Source organism: Pelodiscus sinensis, chromosome 6 (genome assembly GCF_052426305.1).
Source record: "Pelodiscus sinensis isolate ZL-2025 chromosome 6, ASM5242630v1, whole genome shotgun sequence".
NCBI classification, from domain to species: domain Eukaryota; kingdom Metazoa; phylum Chordata; order Testudines; family Trionychidae; genus Pelodiscus; species Pelodiscus sinensis.
The window spans coordinates 64,393,536-64,416,555 of NC_143057.1; the positions used below are offsets into that span (position 1 = coordinate 64,393,536).

Sequence of the window (23,020 nt, forward strand, 5' to 3'; positions counted from 1 at the left end):
CCCTGCCTGCAATAGCCATACACTGTCAGTTCCCCTTTTTGACGGGGCTTTCCGGTTGAAAGTCAAATACCTGGCTATCCTAGTACCCAGACTTGGGGATTTTTTTTGATGAACAGATATCAAGCAATATAAACACATATTTATGAGAAAGCTGGGCCAGCTGGTTCAATGAGTAAAAGTAATAGTATTTCACCTATGAAGGTCTAAGTTCAAGTTCTTAGTCTGACATGTCATCTCAGGAGGTATGCTGCCTTCCAGCAGCCCGTATCCAAGGTGTTACAGAGGCACCATCAAGGATTATCTGGCCCTCTGACTACTACCCCATGCTACTCATCCATGTGGGCACTACTGATAATGTGAGGTGTGACTGAGTGGATCAAGAGTGACTACAGGGCTCTGGGAGTAGGAGTGAAAGAGTTTGGAGCTCAGGTAGCATTGTCTTCGATCCTTCCTGTCAAAGGTAGGGGGCCCAAGCAGAGACAGGTGCATCCTGGAGGTGAATGACTGGCTGTGAAGATGGTGTGCCAGAAGGGCTTTGGCTTCTTTAACAACAGGATGCTATTCCAGGAAGGACTGCTAAGCAGGGATGATGTTCACCTTTCGAGGAAGGGGAAGACCATATTTGGATACAGACTGGCTAACCTAATGAAGAAGGCTTTGTTCGATGGCGACAGGTGATCAAAGCCCATGGATAAGGGAGGAACATGGAGACCTGGAAGATGGGTCAGAAATGGGAGGGATTGTGGGCTATAATAGCAGAGAGAAAGGAGGGACAAGGCAGAACTGGGAGGCAAGATCAAATCAGTATCTTAGATGCCTATATACAAATGCAAGAAGTATAGGTAATAAGCTGGAAGAACTTGAAGTGCTAATAAATAAATACAACTATGACATCATTGGCATCATAGAGACTTTGTGGTATAACACACAATTGGAATATTGGTATAGAAGTGTACAGCTTACTCAGGAAGGACAGGCGGGGAAAAAAGGGCGGAGGTGTTGCCTTATATATTAAAAATGTACATACTTGGACTGAGGTGGAGATGGACATAGGAGACGGATATGTTAAGAGTCTCTGGGTTAGGCTAAAAGGGATAAAAAACCAAGGGTGATGTCATGCTAGGGGTCTACTACAGGCCACCTAACCAGGCGGAAGAGGTGGATGAGGCTTTTTTTAAACAACTAACAAAATCATCCAAAGCGCAGGTTTTGGTGGTGATGGCAACTTCAACTATCCAGAGATATATTGGGAAACTAACACAGCAGGGCACAGACTATCCAGTAAGTTCTTGGACTGCACTGAAGACAACTATTTATTTCAAAAGATTGAAAAAGCTACTAGGGGAAGCTGTCGTAGATGTGATTTTAACAAATAGGGAGGAACTGGTTGAGAATTGAAAGGGGAAGGCAGCTTGGGTGAAAGTGATCATGAAATCACAGAGTTTCTGATTCTAAGGAATGGTAGAAGGGAGAACAGCAAATTACAGACAATGGATTTCAGAAAGGCAGATTTTAGTAAGCTTAGAGAGCTGGTAGGTAAGGTCACACGGGAAGCAAGACTGAGGGTAAAAACAATGGAAGAGAGTTGGCAGTTTTTCAAAGGGACATTATTAACAGCCCAAAAGCAAACTATTCTGCTGTGGAGGAAAAATAGAAAATATGGCAAAAGACCACCTTGGCTTAACCAGGAAATCTTGCATCATCTAAACAATAAAAAAGGAGTCATATAAAAAATGGAAACTAGGACAGATTACAAAGGATGAATATAGGCAAACAATACAGGAACGCAGGAGCAAGATTAGAAAGGCAAAGGCACAAAACAAGCTCAAACTAGCTACAGGCATAAAGGTAAACAAGAAGGCATTCTATAAATATATTAGAAGCAAGAGGAAGACCAAGCACAGGGTACGCCCATTGCTCAGTGAGGAGGGAGAAACAGTAACAGGAAACTTGGAAATGGCAGAGATGCTTAATGACTTCTTTGTTTCGGTCTTCACTGAGAAGTCTGATGAAGGAATGCCTGACATAGTGAATGCCAGTGGGAAGGAATTAGGTTTACAAGATAAAATAAAAAAGAACAAGTTAAACATCACTTAGAAAAATTAGATGTTTGCAGGTCACCAGGGCCTGATGAAATGCATCCTAGAATATTCAAGGAGCTAATAGAGGAGATATCTAAGCCTTTAGCTATCATCTTGGAAAATCATGGAAGAGAGCAGAGATTCCAGAAAACTGGAAAAAAGGGCAAATATAGTGCCCATCTATACAAAGGGAAATAAGAACAACCCAGGAAACTACAGACCAGTCAGTTTAACTTCTGTGTCAGGAAAGATAATGGAGAAAGTAATTAAGGAAACCATCTGCAAACACTTGGAAGATAGTAAGGTGATAGGGAACAACCAGCATGGAATTGTAAACAACAAATCATGTCAAACCAATCTGATAGCTTTCTTTGATAGGATAACGAGTCTTGTGGATAAGGGAGAAGCGGTGGCTGTGGTATGCCTAGACTTTAGTAAGGCATTTGATACGGTCTCGCGTGATATTCTTATCAATAAACTAGGTAAATACAACTTAGATGGGGCTACTATAAGATGGGTTCATAACTGGCTGGATAGCCGTTCTCAGAGAGTAATTATTAATGGTTCACAATCCTCCTGGAAAGGCATAACAAGTGGGGTTCTGCAGGGGTCTGTTTTGGGATCGGTTCTGTTTCAATATCTTCATCAATTATTTAAAAATCAGTAGAGAGAGTATACTTATTAAGTCTGCAGATGATACCAAGCTGGGAGGGGTTGCAACTGCTTTGGAGGACAGGGTCATAATTAAAAATGATCTGGACAATTTGGAGAAATGGTCTGAGGTAAACAGGATGAAGTTTAATAAGGACAAATGCACAATGCTCCCCTTAGGAAGGAACAATTAGTTTCACGCATACAGAATGGGAAGCGACTGTCTAGGAAGGAATACGGCAGAAAGGGATCTAGGGGTTATAGTGGACCACAAGTTGAACATGAGTCAACAGTGTGACACTTTTGCAAAAAAAGCAAACATGATTCTAGGACTCATTAAAAGGTGTGTTGTGAGCAAAACACGAGAAGTCATTCTTCCACTCTACTCTGCACTGGTTAGGCCTCAATTGGAGTATTGTGTCCAGTTCTGGGCACCACATTTCAAGAAAGATGTGGAGAAATTGGAGAAGGTCCAGAGAAGAGCAATGAGAATGATTAAAGGTCTAGAGAACATGACCTATGAAGGAAGCCTGAAAGAACTGGGCTTGTTTAGTTTGGAAAAGAGAAGACTGAGAGGGGACATGACAGCAGTTTTCAGGTATCTAAAAGCGTGTAACAAGGAGGAGGGAGAAAAATTGTTCTGCCTGGCCTTTGAGGATAGAACAAAAAGCAATGGGCTTAAGCTGCAGCAAGGGAGGTTTAGGTTGGACATTAGGAAAAAGTTCCTAACTGTCAGAGTGGTTTAACACTGGAATAAATTGCCTAGGGAGGTTGTGGAATCTCCATCTGTGGAGATATTTAAGAGTAGGTTAGATAAATATCTATCAGGGATGGTCTAGACAGTACTGAGTCCTGCCATGAGGGTAGGGGACTGCACTTAATGGCCTTTCAAGGTCCCTTTCTGTCCTAGTATTCCATGATTCTATGCCTGTGTAACAAGTAAAACATATTTCCATTCAAATTTGCCATCAAGGAGGTGAAAATAGTTGTAATATTTCATGCACAGCCACTGCTCCTCTAATAGACATCTAGTACCCAGTCCTTACTTTGTTTGCCCCATTCACCAGCACCAGAATTCCTAACTTTGCTAGGTGGTTTGGTCCTACTCTTGGTGTGCCGGTCATTTTTAACTTTCAAAAAAGGCTTTGTACTAGGTGTGAAGGACTGTAAATAGTATAAAGGCTGCTGAGGCATGGAAGCTAGTTAGAATATCCAGAACATAGAGCAGATCAGGATCAGATCTGAAGCCTGGGGAAGAGGAGGGGAACTCAACCTTTAGGTGGGTGTAAAGGTAGAAATGGTAATGAGGATAGGCGAAAGATTTGAAATCCCATTTTCTGATTTCCTAACAGACTCCATCAGAGACCTACTTTTTCAACATATCCTGGGCTCTGTGAATCCTGGACCAAAAACAGCAATGGTATTTAAGGGAAGAATATAAGAACACTGGCATTTGTGGAAATCTTCACAAAGCATGCCTACAATAGGCCTGGCTCAAGACAATGCTATTAACCTCCAAGTTTCATGACCAATTAAGTCACATATACAACAATCTCATTAACAAAGGCAATAAATCATAATGGGACTAAGATTTCACTCTTGCATCTGTGTTTCTGTTAATACTATTGTTCTATAAACAAACTACACCAGGGCTACTCAACTTTGGAAGCCCAGGAGCCACAATGATACTCATAGTACACGTCAAGGGAGGCAACTTAAGTGTGGTTGCATATATGCACAAATATATATGTAAACAGCTTCTTTCACACAATGCCCTGACACCTCCTCCTTGGGGACTAGAAACGCCGACACCCTGTACCTGTCTGTTCCAGCTAGCCTGTCCGCTTACATCTTTCAATTCTCACCCCGCCTGGGAGATGCCTTGCCATGGAGGAGCATATGCCCAGTGGAGGCCATGTTCAAAGGATCCCACCTGTGAGCCGTGTGTTGAGTCCCGTGTGTCAAGTGCCATGTAAACCCAAACTGCACCGCAGGCCGCAAACAAATGGGCTGTGTGTTGAGTAGTCTGAATGACACCCAAACCTTGCATGAAAACACAACCTATTTCTTTGTGAATAGAATGGTTCTTGTTACAGCTTTGAATATAATTTTGAAGCATTTTATTAAAAACCATCACCTGTACTAAGTGTGTTGCATAGGAAAGAATACTAGAGGTTACCAAAAACAGTTTTTCTTTCTACAGACAGATTTCAAGGGAGAATAAAATACCTAGTAGCAATTATTATCTTAACAGTGTGAAACTGTCTCCACCTGCTGGAAAAACACCAACACAGCAGTCCCAAAGTACAAGGAAAAAGAAACAATATAGTTTCCCCAAAGTACCTATTTTCATACATTTAAATGAAAGAGATATAGATAAAACACAGAAAAAACTTTAGTGGAAAGCACAAATTATAGATTATTGTTCACATGTCCCAAAGATATTATGGAAGCCAAATTATTAAATTTAATTAACTTATCTATAACAAAGGCCTCAGTAATGTGATTAACTCATGAAAGGGGGGTATTTTGTTCTACAGTGGAGTGAAGAGAACTAAGAACACTATTCCTGCATTCAACAGTTATCGAGTGGTATTTCCTAAAAGTCTATAAAGTGGGTTGGAGACTTCACAGCAGACCTACACAGCTCATGGCATCATAGAATCATAGCATACTAGGACTGGAAGGGACCTCAAGAGGTCATCGAGACCAGTCTCCCGCCCTTATGGCAGTACCAAATACTGTCTAGACCATCTCTGATAGATATTTATCTAACCTACTCTTAAATATCTCCACAGATGGAGATTCCACAACCTCCCTAGGCAATTTATTCCAGTGTTTGACCACCCTGACAGTTAGGAACTTTTTCCTAATGTCCAACCTAAATCTCCCTTGCTGCAGTTTAAGCCCATTGCTTCTTGTTCTATCTGCAGAGGCCAAGATGAACACGTTTTCTTCCTCCTTCTTATGACACCCTTTTAGATATCTGAAAACTGCTATCATGTCCCCCCTCAATCTTCTCTTTTCTAAACTAAACAAACCCAATTCCTTCAGCCTTCCCTCTTAGGTCATGTTCTCTAGACCTTTAATCATTCGCGTTGCTCTTCTCTCGACCCTCTCCAATTTCTCCACATCTTTCTTGAAATGCGGTGTTCGGAACTGAACACAATACTCCAATTGAGGCCTAACCAGTGCAGAGTAGAGCGGAAGAATGACTTCTCGTGTCTTGCTTACAACACACCTGTTAATGCGTTGCAGAATCATGTTTGCTTTCTTTTCAACAGCGTCACACTGCTGACTCATATTCAACTTGTGGTCCACTATAACCCCTAGATCCCTTTCTGCCGTACTCCTTCCTAGACAGTCACTTCCCATTCTGTATGTATGAAACTGATTGTTCCTTCCTAAGTGGAGCACTTTGCATTTGTCTTTATTAAACTTCATCCTATTTATCTCAGACCATTTCTCCAATTTGTCCAGATCATTTTGAATTATGACCCTATACTCCAGATTAATCGCAACCCCTCCCAGCTTCGTATCATCTGCAAACTTAATAAGTCTAGTTTCTATACCAATATCTAATTTTTTGATAAACATATTGAACAGAGCCGGTCCCAAAACAGACCCCTGCAGAACCCCACTTGTTATGCCTTTCCAGCAGGATTGTGAACCATTAATAACTACTCTCTGAGAACGGCTATCCAGCCAGTTATGCACCCATCTTATAGTAGCCCCATCTAAGTTGTATTTACCTAGGTTATTGATAAGAATATCACACGAGACCGTATCAAATGCCTTACACTAAATTCCAGGCATACCACAGCCACCGCTTCTCCCTTATCCACAAGACTCGTTATCCTTTCAAAGAAAGCTATCAGATTGGTTTGACATGATTTGTTGTTTACAAATCCATGCTGGTTGTTCCCTATCACCTTGCCACTTTCCCAGTGTTTACAGATGATTTCCTTAGTTACTTTCTCCATTATCTTTCCTGGCACAGAAGTTAAACTAACTGGTCTGTAGTTTCCTGGATTGTTTTATTTCCCTTTTTATAGATTGGCACTATATTTGCCCTTTGCCAGTCCTCTGGAAACTCTCCTGTCTGCCATGATTTTCCAAAGATGATAGCTAGAGGCTCAGATACCTCCTCTATCATATGGCTAGCATAAACTGAGTTCTCTGAAAAGTTTAGAGCTATAGAACACAACACTAATAAAGGCAATTAAGACATAATATATTCAGGGATATAAGTTACAAAAATGCTAATAAGAAATTTACCTGGAATAAGCTCCATAACTATATAAATAGGCTGCCTTTGAGTGCAAACTCCTATTAACTTCACAATATTAGGATGGTCATACTGCTTCAGTATTCTGTATAGGGTACAAAAAAGTTTAATTACATTAGTATATTTCATTATGTAAGCCAACTTAAATAAGTATCAGGTGAAAACATCTTAAACCCGTAACATTATTTTAAAGCAAAATTTCCCTTATTATTATCCAAAATACAAACAAGTTGCTTATACTGCATAAAAAGTACTACAATCGTACCACTTGATGAGAAAAATAAAAATTAGTGACTACATTCGCTAGTTTACAAGTCAAGATCACCATAAGTATTCTCATAGTGGTCCCATCATTTGTCCGCATCATAAAAAAACTATATAATTTGGCATCACAAGGCGATCATACCTCATGAAGCCCAGAATTTAGCTAGAAGATCAGAACTAGGGAGTACTGGTACAGTGCTGTCAAAAACCTTGCAAAGCTTCTGTCTGCATTCAACCTCCAACTTACTTTCCTGAGTTTTAAATACAGTCAAAATAATTTGAACTGAACACAAATATTAAAGGATAACTATTCCAATCTAGGAAGCTAAAACAATAAAATTTGAATCTATTTGAGTAAGGCTATGATGACAACATCTACAGACAAAAGAATATGGCAGGAAGGCTAGTGAGAATTCTAGCGAGACATCATAAATTTTGAAAGTTAGCTGCCTAGTACTTTTTAACTTAAACCACTTCTTGTAAAAGAAAAATGGAAAGATTCAGTATGCTTGAATGCAATCTCAGTCAGAAATTTCATTTCAATATAAAACCATTTCTTGAGTTGGAGGCTGCTTAACAAGTGAAGCAATTCCCTGATAGCCATGCAGGCTATTAGCATGAAATCAAAACCATTTTCAAGGAATTATATAGTTGAGATACCCAATACAAGTAATTTGTATGGGCGTTTTCTATCTTTCTAAAACTCAATTATTTATCTAACATGAAACTATGTTAAACTCTAGAGCAAGGACAGCAAGATCATTTAAAACATTTTAAAATATTGTGGTACACTCCCTTACCCTTAGTATTTAAAAGACCATGTACTTATGTTATCATGTATCCGCTCACATACATGTGCTTACTAAGTTTTTCACCTCCTAATAATAGGGATGTTGGCTATCATATAATTGAATAGCTGTGTAATTGCATAAAATGTTAATGGTTACATGACTATCTGAATGTCCCTGGTGGCAGGAGTGGTAGTCAGTGCACTCTGGCCCCACTCCTGAGGAGTCCCCTGCCGCCCCTTGCAGCTGCCTTTGCATCAGACGCAGCAGCACAGAGTAGCAGAGGGAGCCAGTCTGCAAAGGGAACCAGTTTAAAAACCAGCACCCCGCACAGACCAAAGGCCCTGTCTGCAGGAGATCCAATCCTGGACCCCACCACGAACAGGGGCTGCTGCCACAAAGCAGCCTTTGCCTGCAGGGAGCCCAAGTTTGCTGCTGAGAGAGGGTGCTCCACAGGATGCGGAGCAGCCTGTCTGCAGGAAGTTTGGACTCTCTGTGGACTGCCCGTGGAGGGTCCAGGCTAGGCTTATGGGTTAATCGTATAGTCAAGTACACATTGACATGCCTACCTAATAATATAATGGACATTCCAACCTCATTTCCCAGTCCTTCCAGATAGCCAGTTTCTTCCTAGAAAGATTAGTTAGTGAGGTTAATACTAACATCACCATGCCTTTATGACTACCATTACCGCTCTAAAGTCTTGCTTGAGTGTGTGATAAGGTCAGAATCTTGGTACAAGAAAAGCTCTTAACTAGGTGGCAATGGGCTTATTTATGATTGTTGGACTGGTGACTAAAGATTTCTGAAATCTTTACTTTTCAAAATTAAAAGAACCCTCCAGGATAAGCACATATCTAATTGCATTTAAAGAACTCACCTGGCCTCTGATAAAAATTTTATTTTCAGTTCCTGAGGAAGATCTTCTTTACAAGTTTTTACAGCAACAGGAGTTTTATCCTTTAATGTTCCCTTATATACTTCACCAAAATTACCCTGAAATTGTAAATATACATATTCATTGTGCTGAGTAAAGTCATTTTTAAGTTTTCAGAAAAATATTAATTATTGAAGAATCGATACGTTAGGTAATAAACTATTTTCATTGGGATCAATGTTTTAAAGATGCGCTTATAAAATCACATGCTAACTTCAAAGAAGGATTGCTTTGTTCCTTGCTCTAACATTCAGTCTGTAATACATTTTTATATTTGATACCTAACATACAGCATTCGACAAGTAAGTTCTAATGTCACTTTTCTGAAAGCAGTAAAATACTTTTGAATAATCAAAGCAGAATTTTCTTCAAATTCTTCTTTTAGTCATTGGAATGACATTAACTTCTAAAAGGTGGATGACACATTGAAAATATTACTTGCTTCCTTTTCTTCTATACTAATCCCACATCTCTATATAAGAAAATGGAGTGATTTTAAGTCCCTACTTTGGAATGTAGAATATTGTGTTACCTAATATGGTCTTTGATGGAGCATGATGTAGGCAACTGTACTAATTGCAGTATAACTGACTATTGCTATGAATAGTTCTCATCTGCGTAGTTTCATTATATATAAGCAAGGACGGGACAGGACAAAGGCTCTCCATATATAGGAAGATTTTACCCTCCCATTTTCAGAATTTTATATTCTACAGAAAGACAAGAATTTGAGGCCTCACATTTTGTCAAGTGGAAAAGCAACTCATTCTAAATTCAGGTTTCTGAGATTCCAAGCAAGAGCTTTTCAGTGAAAGATGTATTGATTTTATTGGCCTTCACTGCAGGATAATATGGATTAATTAGGCAGGAGGACAGTAGAATGAAGACAACTAACAAGTAATTTAAGCTACCATAAAGTTGCTGATTACTTAAATAATAACTATGATCAAGATAGGGGAAGCAATTAGTTCAAGACTGAAGGTGCAGCAAATCACAAGAAACTATGGCAGGCCCAAGGGTGCTCTCAATTTCTGCTTCTTTACTACTTAAGAAACTATGAAAAGGCTATACTCATGCAAAGGAGCAGACCAGGCACAAGAGCACATAACTAAAGGGCATATTACTTTGATATTATTTCATCACATTTTTCTTTTGCCTATGCTCATTAATTTCTTTTCTTTTTTCCTCTAATAGCAGATATGGCTAAATCTTAAAACTATCACTGGTTTTATCTCTACACAAATCTCTTTCCTTATATGTGCTTGTGTTTGGAACACTACAACTTCAATAAGCATAGACAGAATTTGCAGGAAGTGCTTTCTTAGTTTCTCTGGGTGAATGAGGTTTTTTTAAATAATCACCACAGATGAACACACATACTAATCTGAAAAGCAAAAAAAGAGGAAAGAGATAAAACTCAGATAAATGATAGCAGTGCTGTTATAATTATATGGTTCTTCTATTCTAAATCCCTAATTACAAACATATAAGGTTGAAAAATAATCTTATATGAAAAATATGGACATATAAAATAATGTATTTAAAATATTCAAGTATACTCTTTATTCACTATATTGCCTTCAGGAAACTGACTTGTAGAATTGTGTCTTCTACTATCTCAAACCTCTATTGATTTGTATAAATGAAGATAAAAGTTCTAATTTTTAAAACTTGTAGGCTAAAACAGTTTCATGATTTTTTAAACCCTTTTTGAACATGTTAGCTGGTCAAGATGAACCAGGTTCATTATATAAAGTGCACTGCTAATCCTAGTTTAGACAAGCCCAAATGGTAAGAAACTGCTGGCTGGAACCAATAAGTTAGTGCGAAAGAAAGAAAAAAAAAGGAGAGAAAGTTCTCTGAGGCTACATTTACACTGCACTGTTATTTCGGAATAAACTATTCTGGAATAGTTATTCCGAAATAGCTTATTTTGAAATAGCACGTCTACACTGCAGGGAAGCCTCAAAATTAGTCCGAGGCAGGCTTAACTTAGAATGGCCTCGGTGAGAGGCTATTTCGAAATGGCAGTAGTGGAGCATCTACATACACCTTATTTCAGAATAGGTATTTTTCTTCGTAGAATGAGGTTTATAGAAGTCAGAATAAGCCATCTTGTTATTTTGAAATTATTTCTAAAGAACAGAATTGCTATGTAGATGCACGCATAGTTATTTCAGAATAACAGTCGCTATTCCAAAATTACTTTGCTGTGTAGACGCTCCCTAAGTTCTCTATGAGCCCAAACGCGCTATTTCTACAGTGCTTCCAAGCAATGTTTTCCAAGGAATGAGATAGTAAATACTGACTTCAATACCATAAGATTTCTGAGCTGGCTGATAAAAATTATAAAAGAAAGTCTCACAGTGGAGAAAACTTGGAAGAATAGATTCAAGAAACAGCTTCTTTACTAGAGGAGCAAACAACAGACGCTTATGGGCTCAGAGCAAACTCTTTTTAAAAAACAGCTTGCACAATGGTCAGGAACAATATGAAAAGCTCGTATCAGAGAATGATTTCAATTAAAATGTGAGACAGCTTTCCACAGCCAGAAGTCTTCCTTTTGGACTGTCTTCTACCCTAGATCTTTGTGCAGAAATCCCAATGATATCAGTAGTTCTACGTGCAAAATGAGGGTAGATTACGGCTCACTAAATATTCTAAGATTCTCCTGTTATTAATAACTGCAATGAGAAGTTCCAAGACATGCCTATGCTGGGAAAACTGTGGCACATTCACAGAAATTGAGTGCTTTTAATCATAATGCACAATCATTTTACTGCTTTACTACTTAAATGATGGTGTTTAATTTTAAGGAAGTTTTTGACAGAAAATGCTCTTAAAAGTCATTTATTTAGATATTGCTTTTATTGTTCAGAATGTTCCCTTTTAAATTTGAAAGTTATTTTTATTTTCCCATCAAGTTTGCAGTCACAACTCCAAACAGGGTTGCTAATTCAAATAAAGAGGCAAAACTAGAAACACTGAGCTGCAGCTGGTATTTAACATGTATTTTTCTTCAAGGTGATTCAAAACCATGATGTTTTGCAACCCATCTTGCATATACAGTGGCTCTCACAGAATGTAGTTTACACATGGCATTGCTTTTAGGGAACAAACAGAAACAGCCATTTTTAAAATTATCTGGCACTGCAGAGATGACTATTAATACAATTAAATTTACAAGGATCAAGGTACTACTTGATAATACACTTTGTAATTATATATGGTTGCGTTTTCTGGTTCTTTAAACAGGGATTCTTATCTCCTTTGAGAAATTAGTATCCAAACTTTAGGACAGATCATCTTTGAAACACAGCATTACTCCTATTCATTAAGAGCTGTAGATGCTCATGTGTTTTCAAAACAAATGGAGCACAGTGTTTAAATTTATTCTATTCTTTGTGAAGAGAGGTCATAGGTGAGTGAACATAGAATCATAGGATGACAGAATAATAGAACTGGACAGGACCTCAAGAAATTACCAAGTTCAGCCCCCTGCCCTCATGGCAGGACCCTGCACTGTCTAGATCATCCCTGACAGGTGTCTGTCTAAATTGTTCTTAAATATCTCCTGTGATGGAGATTCTACAACCTTCCTAGGCAATTTATTCCAGTTTTTAACACCCTGACAGTTATGAAGTTTTTCCCTAATGTCCAACCTACACCTCACTGGCTGCAGCTGAAGCCCACTGCTTCTTGTCCGATCATCAGAGGCCAAGGAGAAGCATTTTTCTCCCTCCTCCTTTTAACACCCTTTCAGATAATTGAAAACTGCTATCATGTCCCCTCTCCATCTTCTCCTTTCAAAATTAAACAAGCCCAGTTCCTTCAGCCTTGCCTCATAGCTCATGTTTTCTAGATCTTCAGTCATTTTTGTTGCTCTTCTCTGGACCTTCTCCAATTTCTCCACATCTTTCTTGAAATGCAGTACCAGAACTGGACACAACACTCCAATTGAACTAATCAGCACAGAGTAGAGCGGAAGAATGTCTTCTCACATCTTGCTCACAACACTCCTGTTAATGCATCGCAAAATCATAAGCAAGCTCCATTCATTCTGAGGCAGACACTACTTGCCCATTTGTTCTCAGTCTGTTCAATCTGCTGACCACTATTTAAAAACTTTTAATACATCGGCATGTGGTGGGATGGAACGTAACTGATTTGGACACATAACTTGACTAGTGTCTTCTAAGGAGTTGCTAGTACTACTCCATGAAACTGTAAATGGAAATGTCTGAATAGGTGAAGCAATCAGCAACTTCCTCCCTCTATTAATTTGTACAAAGCACAGCACTTTCTTAAAATACTTTGCCAAGGCAAGTTATAGTTACAGATGTATAGTTTTTAATGCAGAAGCAACCATTAGATCTTCTACTTTGAGTGCATATTCTCTAATGTGATATATGACATCGAGCGCTAGCAATGTCCCCCTGCCATGTATACTGGCTATACCAAACAAACAGTCTCTACTACAAAGGATACATGGACATAAATCACACATCAGAAATGGTAACAGACATAAACCTCCTGCTTTTAACATCTACATTTCATATCAAAAGATATGTACACAACACATCCAACCCACTGGACCTCATTAACAAGGGTCCTACAATTAACAGGGACTTCTTTTGCTGTTATTTCCACTCCAATTCATGTGATGAAGAGGGTTTGCCCATGAAAGCTCACGATTCTATGTATTTTGGTTAGTCTCTAAGGGTATGTCTACACTGCAGAGATATTTTGGGATAGAAATGCACCAGTTATTTCAAAATATTTTTCGAAATAACAGGCGCACTATTTTGCCATCCCTGTAAACCTCGTTGCACAAGGGCTAAGGGATGGCTCGAAAAAGACAGTTATTTAAAAATAGACTTGAAATAAGCTACGTATTACATATCTTATTTTAAGTTTCAGGTGCTGTGTAGACACACCCTAAGGTGCTACAATGGCTCTAGTTGTTTTTCAAGTTACAGACTAACATAGCTACGCCTCTGAGATTTTTTAACTTCTTTTACCTAATGTTGAAATGTATTACTTTTGTTCAAAGACTCACTCTGTCTTGGTCACCAACAGATAAGTAATGTATATTTGATTTTGTGACTGATGCCAGCAATGTGGTTTTTTTCCATGTTCTTCAGTAGAACTAGCATTATAAAGGTGTGGAATTTTGAGTGGACATAATTCTCTGCTTATTCATTGGCAGTTTGTGATTTTGCTTCCTTAGGCTGTCAAAGAGATTTTATCTTGTGCCAGCAGAATGCTTTGACAGAACTTTCCTTTCCTATTCTTTGAACAGTTCATTAATTCTTATAGTATAAGCAACACATATTTTATGCTAAGCCAACTGTCTTTATTTGTGTTTATGATTTAAACGACTTCTCAGATTTGGGGACATATTCTAGAGCATTAAAGGCAGTGTTGTACAGTAAATTAAACACAAGGCTGAGAGCTAGGAACATTAATTTCAATACTTATACTAACTCACCATGGGGTTTGGCATCACAGTTATGCCATGTAAAATGGGCTATAGGGCTAATTACTTCCTTAACTTATAGAAGTTTTAGAAAGATTAATATTTGTAAAAGACTTTGACAACATTATGTAAGCGTTAAGCATTATTTTGACTATATTGTGATGTTATCGTCACTACTATTCGACTTTCTTTCCAGTACTCAGTAGACCTTAAAACATTTTACTAGGTCCACATACAGAATCTTATTTTTACCAGCTCACCAATTTACGTGAACTTCTTTACTACTCTGCAGTAACATTCTCCACTGCTTGCATTTTTACAAAATATTTGATTTTTAAAAATCAATATACATATATGTAACTATATGAAATATACAAGATACTCTTAAAGCAATTACACCGATAAAAGATAAAAAATTATTATTTACAAGCAAATGCAGTGTACTTTTATGTATGCTGAAATTCAATGCTATTTGCTATGTGTTAAACCATATGAATTACTAAAGAAATGTTGTATACAGGAAAAATAAAAACTTCAAAAATAAGCGAAACTATAGACTTCACAATTAATAAATACTTAGAACTGGTAGGCTAAGTGTTTGTTTGTTTTTAAGTTAGCTCAGTTGATTACTTACTTTTCCCAGTAATTCTCCCAGTGTGACATCTTCATGATTGAGAACCCATTTCTTATCCTACAGCAAGGGGAGAAAAAAAACAGTTGTTTAGTCCATGCAAGAGTTCATTTTCTGTAAGATGCATCTGAGCTAGTAGAAAGAGACCTGAAGGAATATTTCATGCAAACCATTCATTCAGTCAACAGTATGCCAAGAAGTTATAACCTCAAGAGGCTGCAAAACAGATTTAAGAAATGTTGCTATACAATAGGATATTAAAAATCTACATTATAGTAAATTTCTATCAAAAGATTAAGCCTTCAGCATATTATCTATGTAAATAGAGCACAACAGGCACTATTTTCACAAAGCTCAGTATCTGACAACTACTACTGCTGATTTTAAATATGACATTAGTCAAAGTAAGAGATAAGAATAAGGAGATTTCCTTTTGCAATACAATACAAAAAAATCCTAATTCTGACTTGATCCAACCAAATTGTTTCCCTCCCAGTACGTTGTCATAAGAACCAGTTTTTCTACAGATGAACTGGCCATGTGTTATCTTACTGTGTGCAGTTTCACATATTTCTCAAGTGTAGTTTAATAACATCTATTACAGTGTCAATATAGTACTGAAGACCAGTCATGCAAACATTCTGTTACAGATCGGCATATGTATTAAATGGCTGCAATAGCTTCTGGCTGCACTGGGACACATTTGGATTGGTACAAACACCTTTTGTTAAAACATTTTCAGGGCTGTATTAAAATGTATTGTCATGCAGAGGGATTATTTATGTTTATTTCTTTAGAGTCTTCCAGCATATAAGAGTCTAGGAACCTCACAAATACCATCAGCAACAATCTCTTATATGCACATATAAGACCATAATCACACTTATACCATGCATCTGTCCATTACAAATGAAATAAACCCAATCTCAATCAATTTATTGCCATCCCAATCAACCCCTTTTCTCCCTAAATCTCGGAGTTAAAGGAAACCTTTGTAGTGCAACTGATAAAATAGCACATCTAGCTTTAATGGACCAAGGAAAAGCAAATTCCAAATTAATGACCCTTTTTTCCTATTTCTTCCCTCCAACAGGGAGGTCAGGCTTGAGCAGCAGCACTAATCACAGCTGCAACAGACAAAGTAAGGTGGTCTCTCATGCAAATCAGTCTCAAAATATTCAGAGTTGTAAACATATTGACAGTGAGTGCAGATTACAGATTAGTGCTCATTTCTGTATTACACTGTTTAATAATCAAGTGGCCGCACTGAACATTAACTTCAGCTTTATAATGATCACACCACGTAACCAAGGTAGAACAATCTAATCTAGAGGTGACAGTAATATCAATAACTGATCAGAATTAAACTGAACTGACAAAGTTTTTCAGATTCTTTTTTTTCCTGATTTATTTAAAAGGCTCTTTTGTGCCACTAATTTTCACCTATAATTAAGAGCCACAAAGTATCATTTACCTTTTGCTAGTCATGAATTAACTTAGAACAAGTTCTGGTAAGACTTTTTTTTAAACAAGCTTACTCTTAGCCAAAATCCAAAACTTGATCTAATTATGCTAAATTCAAGAATATACACTCTCTCTCTCTCTATGTATATATGACAATTTACAATGACCTTAGTAGACTTATTTAACATTTCAAAGTGTATACTTCCCTTAAATCTACTATATACTTGAGAGTTTTTCTGTGAGTTTGTCTGTTCAAGAACTCCTCCTAAACAGTAAGAGCAAGAACCACCAAATTCAAAACACAGCTTCCTCTTATAGTAACTTAAAGCAAAGTAAGAGTTTGGTTGTACCAGAAAAATGGTATTTGCTTGGAATGAGATTGCTCCTCAGAAAACCCACCCCCTTCGCCCACCAAGGCAGCAGCTGGGCATCCAACACGGGCCGCCCCAGGGATGGACCTGGCTCCCGCATTAGGAAAGCAGGATAAAGGACCCTCTAGGAAAGTGGGATGGGTTCTGGAGAGGCCTAGGGGATATGGCCTCAGCATCTGGAGCACTTACAAAAAAGACTCAGAGGGTAACTGTATTAGTTTGTAACAAGTAGTCCTGTGGCACCTTAGAGACTACCAAATCTATAGGATCATGAATTCTCACGGGTAAAATGATGAAGCGGGTTTTACCCACGAAAGATCATAATGCTATATATTTGGTAGTCTTTAAGGTGCCACAGGACTATTCATTCATACAGAGAAGAGACAATCACAAGTGAAAGAAGCTGGGTTGGGGGGAGAGGGCCCATCCAGGACTGCACCAGCTCAGAGTCTCTTAACAAACACTCCAGTTATCTTACCCATTACAAAGATAGCTTCCCCAATTATCACATCTAATATCGTTAGCCCACAGACATTTACCTTCCTTCCCCCCCCCTCCGCATCCCCCTTCTGTTCTGATATTTGATTTGTCCTTTTCATATGTGTTCATTTTTTTAAATTGTATCCTTTGGTATATATGGTTTTGACTATTTTCTTTCACTATTTGATCTGAGGAAGTGGGTCTGGCCCATGAAAGCTCATCATCTAATAAACCATCTTGTTAGTCTTTAAAGTGCTACATAATCCTGTATTTTGCTTCATGCTCCAGGCACCCTTAAGGGCCTCCTCACTCTGGCTGAGAAACGGAAGGGGCAGACAAACCTGAACCATGCCCTCCCCCCTGCTAGATCTTTGCTAGCAGCCTCCCGGCTGCTGGCCCGTCCTGCGCTATTGCACAATCGCCCCAATGGACAGTTAGGCACGTGCCAGCAGCCGTTCCCTTCATTCCTTTTCTGCACTGGACTGTGTTAGCCCAGAGAAAAGGGGAGGAGAGCGGTTGGGGAGTACCCATGGCGACATCTCGAAGAACACCAGTTACTGCACAAGGTGAGTAACCTTTCCTTCTTCTTCAAGAGTCTCTCTGGGTGCTCTACTTAGGTGACTATGCAGCAGTATTCCTGCTTGGCAGTGGGTGCTCTGTGCTGCAGGATTGGATGATGGACAGTATGGTATGTCCAAAGCTAGTGTCTGAAAAGACTGAATAGAGAAATGTTGTGCAAAGGTATTGGCCGAAGCCCATGTTGCAACTCTACAAATGATGTCTATTGGAAGACTCTTGAGGAATGTAGTTGAATGCAGTTGTGGTAGATACTTGCTCTCATGGACTGTGCCCGTATAACTGTTGGTGGCCATACGTGATTCTGGGAGTAATCAATTTGGATATTTGTTGTTTGGAAATAGGTTGACCTCTGGACCTATCTGTGCAAGACATGAATAGCCTGGGTGTTCTTTTGTGTGTTCTAAGTAAAAGGCTAATGCCCTGCATACATCATGTGTGTAGAGTGCTGCCTGTTTGCTGTCCTCGTGTGGTTTCGGGAAGAACACAGGTAGGTGTATCAGTTTATTATAATGGAATAAGGTAGGTATCTTGGGCAGGAATTTTGGGTGGGTTCTAAGGACAACCTTGCCCTTGTGGAATATAGTGTACGGTGGATCCGCCATGAGTGCTGCTATCTCTCTTAGCTGATGTTATTGCCATGAGAAAAGCTACTTTCAGTGAGAGGTAGAGTAGTGAGCAAGTTGCAAGCGGTTTGAAAGATTGTCTCATGATTGAGTTGAGCACAAGGTTCAGATCCTATGATGGCACTGGCTCTACACGGTGAGTACAGATTCCGTACGCCTTTCCAAAATTTCTTAACACACGGGTGGGAGAAAACGAAACCCTTGTACAGGTGGGTGAATAGCTGATATAGCTGCTAAATGTACGTTGTAGAACTAAATTGATAGTCCTGTGTTCTGCAGTGAAGGATATATTCCAATACACCTGATATCCCCGTTTTGTGAGGATCCCATGCGTGAGCTGAATTCCAGGCTGCAAATCTGGGCCACTGCTGCAGGTAAGTTCATCTCATAGTGGGCCTCCTGGAATTAATTAGTATGTCTCTGACTCTTCAAGACAGGGTTAGCTGTTTGCATGAGAGAGCCAACAAGCATCCAAGCTCCTAGATTCGGTGTATGTATCCCAGGGTGTGCTATGTGCCCCTTGTTCTGAGTCTATAAGGTATCAGGGAAAACCTGGATGGCTGATGTGTGCTGAGTTATAATATGGTAGGGTACCAGATTTGTCTCTGCAAGATGGGATCCACAAACGTAACTCTTGCTGCCTCCTGTTTGATTTTTATTACCGTTTGGTGAATTGGAGGTATAGGTGGAAATCCCAGTATATTGCAAAGGCATCTCCTAGAGATCATGGTCCAATGCCCGCTCTGAAACACTACAAGGAACTCTTGGAGTTGATGTGCATTGCAAACAAGTCTACCACCAGGTATCCCCATCTACAGAACATGTTGGTTATGATGGATTTGTTAATTTCCCATTTGTGGTTCTGTGGGAATTGTCTGGTGAGGGCATCCGCTAGGACGCCATCCTTGCCCAGTAAGTGCATCGCAGTAGGTGTGACATGGTGTATAATGCACCATCACCATAGTTTCGTTGCTTCCGCACACAGGCTGCGTGATCTCTCTCTTCCTTGCTTGTTTATGTAATATGTCATTGCAGCATTGTCCGACATTATTCTCACGTGTTTGTCTCATATGTGCAGAAGTAGCTGAGCACATGACCTCCTCACTGCTCTGAGTTCCAACACATTGATGTGAAGTTGGGACTCTTTGCATGTCCATTGTCCCTGTAATATCATGCTCCCATCCCCCTGGGCTCCCCATTGCAACAGGAACGCATCCATCGTGATAGTGACAGCCAACAGACAAGCAGCCAAGGGAAGTGTCCAGCCGCAGCGGGATTCCCTCAGGGGTGGCAGAAGAGCCGGGAGCAGCCTGGGCCTCCCTGGGGGCCACACACACGGGGCAGCTTGCAGCACTGTCTATGGCTGCAGCTGCTGTCTTGCACGTGCAGGCATGGCCACGTACTGTGTGTGGCACTCCTCGGTGTGGTGGGGTGGAGGGGGGGAGGTTCGGGCCTGTGCCCTTATGGCTAGCCTGCTTCCAGCAGGTCCCCTCTCCCTCTCCCACAATGGCAGGACATGTGTGGCAGCAGGATCCCAGGTGTGTTCAGGGGCTACTTGTTGCATCCATGTGCCACACACTAATGCTGCACGACATTGCACGTGCACGGACTGCAGCATTAAGTGCAGCGCGAGCGATACTTGCCCCCTGTGCACCCGCCTCCCCCGCCCTCTTTGTAAGTGACAAAGAGACCACTCACCTAAGAATTCCTGGGAGATGTCCTGGCTGATGGGCACCAGCTCCAGGGAGAGGGTCATGGTTCCCCATCCTCTTACTCCTCCGCAGCCAGCTGGCCTTTGCCCTCCTGCTTGGGGACGATAGTGGTCAACAGCCCAGAGTCCACAAAGGTGGATGGGTAATCATCCTCCCCATCCCCCAGGATGCAGTGCAGCTCCCTGTCGTAGGGGCAGGTGTGGAGTCCTGCTGCTGTGCGCTCAGTGGCGCAGATATGTCCGTGGCGGAGTTCCTTGACCTTACCTCCGGACCTGTTCCATGGTCTGGGGTGGGTGTCCGCGCTCCACCAGGGCCTACCCCATCCAAGCATAAATGTCCGCATTCCTCCTCTTGGTCTGGGGATCCTGGAGCGTCTCCTCCTGGCCCCAAAGCTCAGGAGGGCCTAGATCTCCAGGTCTGACCAGGAGGGTGCGCGCTTCCAGGTCCCCCTGGGTGCATCCTGGGACTGCTGAGGCTGCTCCCAGTGAGGGCTAGGGAGGTCACGGGGGGCTTCTGGGGCAGACACAGCTTGCAAGGCCTGTGGCAGGGAGAGCCGCACAGTGAGGTGCTGCTCTCTGGCTGGCTTCCTGCCACATGGCTTGTTCAGGGAGCCTGCAGCTTTAAGAGGGGCCAGGAGACAAAAACTATAGAGCTGTTATGAGTTTTATTGAGTGTCCACAGTAAAAAAAAAAAAAACAAAAACAAAAAAAAAGACCTGTTTTTTTTCCTGGAGGCCATTTCTTGCGCAAAACCGCCTGTCCACACATGCCTTTTTGCACAAGAGCTCCAGCTCTTAACAGTGCGGAGCCAATAGGAGTCCGGAGGCTCCATGGCTGCAGCGCCAGTAAATAAACAAACTGGGATGGCCAGTTAATGTGTTTCTCAAAGTGGTTTCATGGAGCACTTTCAGAAACACTGATTTATAAGCTGAGGCTCAGCGGGAGACCAGGAGCATTTTGTGCTCCGCTCCGGCTCCTGGTCGCTCGCACGTCCCTGTGAGGGAATACTCCTTCTGCCCTCCTCCCCAAGAGGGTTATCTCTTGGGAGTGAGGCGGGGGGAGTGAATGAGGCTCTGACTTAGCCATGTTATCCAGAAACTGAAATCTTCTTTGTATATCTCTCATCCTCTTAGAGTGTGGGGCAAGCTTTTGACAGTGCGGTCAGTAGCTGACCGGATGATCTTGCCTTAAGTAGCACAGACACTGCTCATGTCTGTCCGCTGCTGCAACTGCTGTTCTGCACCCTGTACACCTTTTAAAACCCAGTGGTGCAGGCATGACAGGATTATTTGTCTGTGTTATCTTGCGGGGGACCAGAATACTGCAGAAGCAACTGCATACCACTTCGCCCGCTTTTCTTTCTATTCTTTCTTTTTCTTCTTCCTCTAATTCTTCTCCTCCCTCCCAATGTATTAGGGAGACTAGTTGAAGCGTGACCAATGCCAGCGGTGCTTGAGTAGGAACTGAGGGAATGGCCCCCAGTGAGCACCTAACTATGAATCGGGGCAATTGCGTAATAGCGCAGCATGCACCAGCAGCTGGGAGACTGCTATCAAAGATCTCTGGGCTGTGTGCATAACGGCACTGACACACCTAAGTGAAGCACCCACAGGGACCCTCAAAGAAGAAGTTTTTTTGCTTTGCCCCAAGATATTCTGTTCAGGTTTAGCTGATAAATACAAATGATCATTTATCCTTTTTCACCTACATTCTTCAGGAAGATTTTGCTAATATGATGAACGTAACAACTGAATGTTAATATTCTCTCAACCATCCCTGACCCTAACACAAACTTCAATGGACCATTATCCATTCCAGAACAATATAAAGTATTGGAGCTTCACCAGTTCCCATGGAGGGGAAAACAGCGGGCACAGGCTTCTGTCAGAAACACTCTTGCCCAGTGATGAGCAATCTGTGATCCATGGGTTGCATGTAGCCTATTGGGGGGGTCTATGTGTGGCCTGGGAGACATTTTTTGTTGTTGCCCATGCACAGGATTGCCAGATTCTGCTGGTTTACGTCCGTGTAGGTTTTTTCCCCTTCCAGTATTACTAAAGTGACACACACGCAAAGAGATGGCATGTAAAGCAAGATGCATGCTGAATGCACACAATACGGACTTGTAAGAGCCATGCATTCTCCCTGTACCCAACTGAAGCACTGCTATGGTTCAATCAGAACATCCCATAAATACTAGGCATGTACATGCAGTTAGCAAAACTACCCTATCCTGAGAGACCACCTTGGTTACAACATTCTTCTCATACAGCCCATTCACCAGCCCAGCCTGCTTTGCACCTACCAGTCTTTTACCATTTTAACTGGCAGCAGGCAAAGACTTTTATCCCAGTGTATGTAGCTAGTCTGTAGTTCAAGAGATGGAGGTCTATGCTGCTAGTGATGCATGATGAGGGGGAGAGGTTATTACAGATATACATAAAATTTGTTTTTAAGTTACAAAATATGCATTTGAAAGTTTAATTTAGGTTGCAAGGTAAAAAATGCCTGTACAATTTTAGTTCTGCCCTTTCCATATACGCAATGAGATGCAGTGTGTAATTTTATTACCATATCCTATTTTTTCCCAGAGAACCTCAATCAGAGTTCAGGATGAATGAACAGTGGGGCCGACTTACAGTTGCACAGGGAATCTTACTTATGGCATTTACT

General features: G+C 40.7%; 1 protein-coding gene across 6 annotated transcripts in view; it reads right to left on the reverse strand.

Moving 5' to 3' along the window:
* FER (FER tyrosine kinase) overlaps positions 1–23,020 on the reverse strand; it is a 340,298-nt gene that overhangs the window by 153,644 nt on the left and 163,634 nt on the right. For all 6 annotated transcript variants that reach the window (XM_075932044.2, XM_075932041.2, XM_075932046.2 and 3 more), the window contains 3 exons: positions 15,123–15,179; positions 8,953–9,068; positions 7,011–7,105 (listed from right to left, as the gene is read on the reverse strand). In XM_075932044.2, coding sequence (XP_075788159.1) covers positions 7,011–7,105; positions 8,953–9,068; positions 15,123–15,179 — 268 coding nt within the window. The remainder of the gene's footprint in view (positions 1–7,010; positions 7,106–8,952; positions 9,069–15,122; positions 15,180–23,020) is intronic.